Here is a 2,634-nt window from a genome sequence, read left to right as displayed (position 1 = left end):
GTTGGAACCGGTTACAATTGGGGGAGGAGAGATTAGAGTTTCACACCTTCAATATGCAGACGACACTATGTTTGTGGCTACCGATAAGAGAGAAAATGCAACTGTTATCAAGAGCATTCTCAAGATCTTTGAACTCCTATCTGGTTTGAAGGTTAATTTCGCTAAAAGCAACATCATGGGAATCGGCATCTCAAGCCCAAGATGTGAGGAGCTTGCACAGATTCTCAACTGCCAAGTCGGTGCCCTTCCTACTAAGTACCTCGGAATTATGGTTGGGTCTCGCCTCTCTCGTGTGGGGGACTGGAAATATTTGGTGGACAAGATTAAGAGGAAGATTAACAATTGGCACAACCGAAAATTCTCGTTTGCTGGTCGGCTCACACTCCTCCAGTCGGTCCTCCTCTCAATCCCAATTTATCAATTTTCTTTTTCTATCCTTCCTAAAGGCGTGGTCTCAGAAATCCGATCTATCATGGCCAAATTCTTATGGGGTGGGGGAGTGTTGGAGAAGAAAATTCATTGGGTGAATTGGTTTAATCTTTGTGCGGATAAAAATTCTGGGGGTCTCGGGCTTAAAGACTTGGAATGGTTCAACAAGGCTTTAATTTCCAAGTGGGTATGGCGCTTTCTTACAGAGAAAAACTCACTGTGGTCTCGAGTGGTTAGAGCAAGCAATGGAAATTTTCTCTGGGATGAATCTGGTCTCAGAACCGAAGGTAGCAGGGTGATGAAGCCGTGTTGGTGGAAGAAAGTGGCGGAGTTGAGCCGGGGGGAGGATGGAAGGTGGCTGAGAGAGAACATTGAAATGCAGCTTGGGGACGGGGAGTCGGTCTCTTTTTTGGGAACACCACTGGACTGGAGAAATGAGCCTTAAGGGAAAATTTCCAAGACTCTTCCGACTTTGTAAAAACCAAAGAGGCTCGATTAAGAGCATGGGAGAATGGCAAGAAGGTAAATGGAGCTGGAAACTTGAATGGAATCGGGAGCTGATGGAGAGAGAACAAGCTCAGATTCAGGAGCTAACTTCTCTCATCAACGAGGTTCATCTGATCGAAGGAAAAAAGGATGGCTGGAATTGGAAACCGACGGCAAACGGTAGGTTCTCAGTTAAATCGGCATACAAAACCTTGTGCATGGCAACAAACAGAAATTTTCAGAACAACGACAAGCCGGAATTCGATTTGATATGGAAAGCACCGGCCATTCACAAAGCTAAAATCACAGCCTGGAAAGTTTTGAATGGTCGAATTGCCACTTGTGATAACCTCATTAGGAGACAGATTCCCATTCCGAGAGAGGAAACCCTGTGCGGATTATGCAAGACGAGTCCGGAAAGCATCGCTCACATTTTCTTCTCGTGCTTTAAAGCCGCTGATATCTGGTATGATCTCGTTCGATGGCTCGGAAAACATACAACGCTTCATTTTGAAGCGAAAGATCATCTTTTCGCTTTTGTCAATCTGGGAAACAAAAAGGATAAACAGTTTCTCACCGGTGTTTGGATTTGCACGGTTTGGTGCTTATGGAAAGGAAGAAATGAAGGCAAGTTCAAACAAGGAATTTGGCAGAAAGATAAGCTGATCGCTGAGATTAAGTCGAGGATTTGGGGTTGGATGGTGGCGTACAAGATCCCGGCAAATGCCCCCGATTTCAGGACCTGGTTCTCCAATGCTCATCTTCATGGTTAATGTCGTTTCCAGGTGATTTTTGGCTCGCTTTTCCCTCTGGGCTTTCTTTTCTGTTTCCTTTTTTTTGCTTTTCTTTCTTCGGTTCTCTTCTTGTTCGGCACTTCTGGTGCCACCCCTCTGTTTCTATTAATACATCTTTACCTTTTCCGATCAAAAAAAAAACATAATTCAAACCTCACTGCTCCCTTAGTCCCTTACAACTTATAAAATGAATTAATAGAAATAAATAACATGCTAGAGTGCAAGGAAGTGGCAAAATATTTATTTTTATGTATAACATTAGGCATATTAATTGTAATATAGGGAAAGGATTAAAGGAAATCAATCGATATTTGAGCATCTATGTTGAGAAAAGTAGTCTCCATGGGATGTCATACATATCACTACGTACGGCTTGATTGGTTTTATTTACCCTACTTATTTATTTATTTATTTTTTATTTTATTTTTGGGTGGGTTGGCTGGGGGTGGGGTGTTGTCCTAAAACAGCTAGCATATATCTTTAAAATTCTACTTGAAGCCAAATTATTCAAAGAATTAGTTTTCATTCATGACTTATACAACTGTTATTCTGTTTATATATGAAAATGTTAATTTATTGCGTTTTTAACGGTATTAATTGGTAAAAATGCCCATATTTATAACTTCTAATTAAAAATATTCATTTTATAAAAAGCTTGATTATATGCTCAATTTAAAGTAAAGGGTCTAAATTACTCTTGATATTGATGGTTTTACATTATTTTTTATCTAACTCCTTACACTTTTATTACAAAAGTACAATTGTATAAGAAAAATATAAGAAATTTATGCGATTATTGACTAAAGATTCTGATGTCTGCCAATTGAAAGAGATATTTGAGATTTTTACTTTTTTTTTTCTTTACTAACCAATAAATTATAATTTCAAATTAAAATGATTAATTATGAAAAAATAATTTAAAATT

At 39.0% G+C, this 2,634-nt stretch overlaps 1 protein-coding gene across 1 annotated transcript; it reads left to right on the top strand.

Annotated features, from left to right (window-relative positions):
- The first annotated feature begins 932 nt into the window (after positions 1–932).
- LOC130993929 (uncharacterized) lies at positions 933–1,688 on the top strand. The gene has a single exon (XM_057918966.1). It carries the CDS (start codon positions 933–935, stop codon positions 1,686–1,688), a length of 756 nt encoding a protein of 251 aa, XP_057774949.1.
- The last annotated feature ends 946 nt before the right edge of the window (positions 1,689–2,634 follow it).

The sequence above is a fragment of the Salvia miltiorrhiza genome, chromosome 7 (genome assembly GCF_028751815.1).
Source record: "Salvia miltiorrhiza cultivar Shanhuang (shh) chromosome 7, IMPLAD_Smil_shh, whole genome shotgun sequence".
Classification (NCBI taxonomy): Eukaryota; Viridiplantae; Streptophyta; class Magnoliopsida; order Lamiales; family Lamiaceae; genus Salvia; species Salvia miltiorrhiza.
Note: the sequence above shows the minus strand (reverse complement) of the source record. Positions and strands in the feature narration are given on the sequence as shown.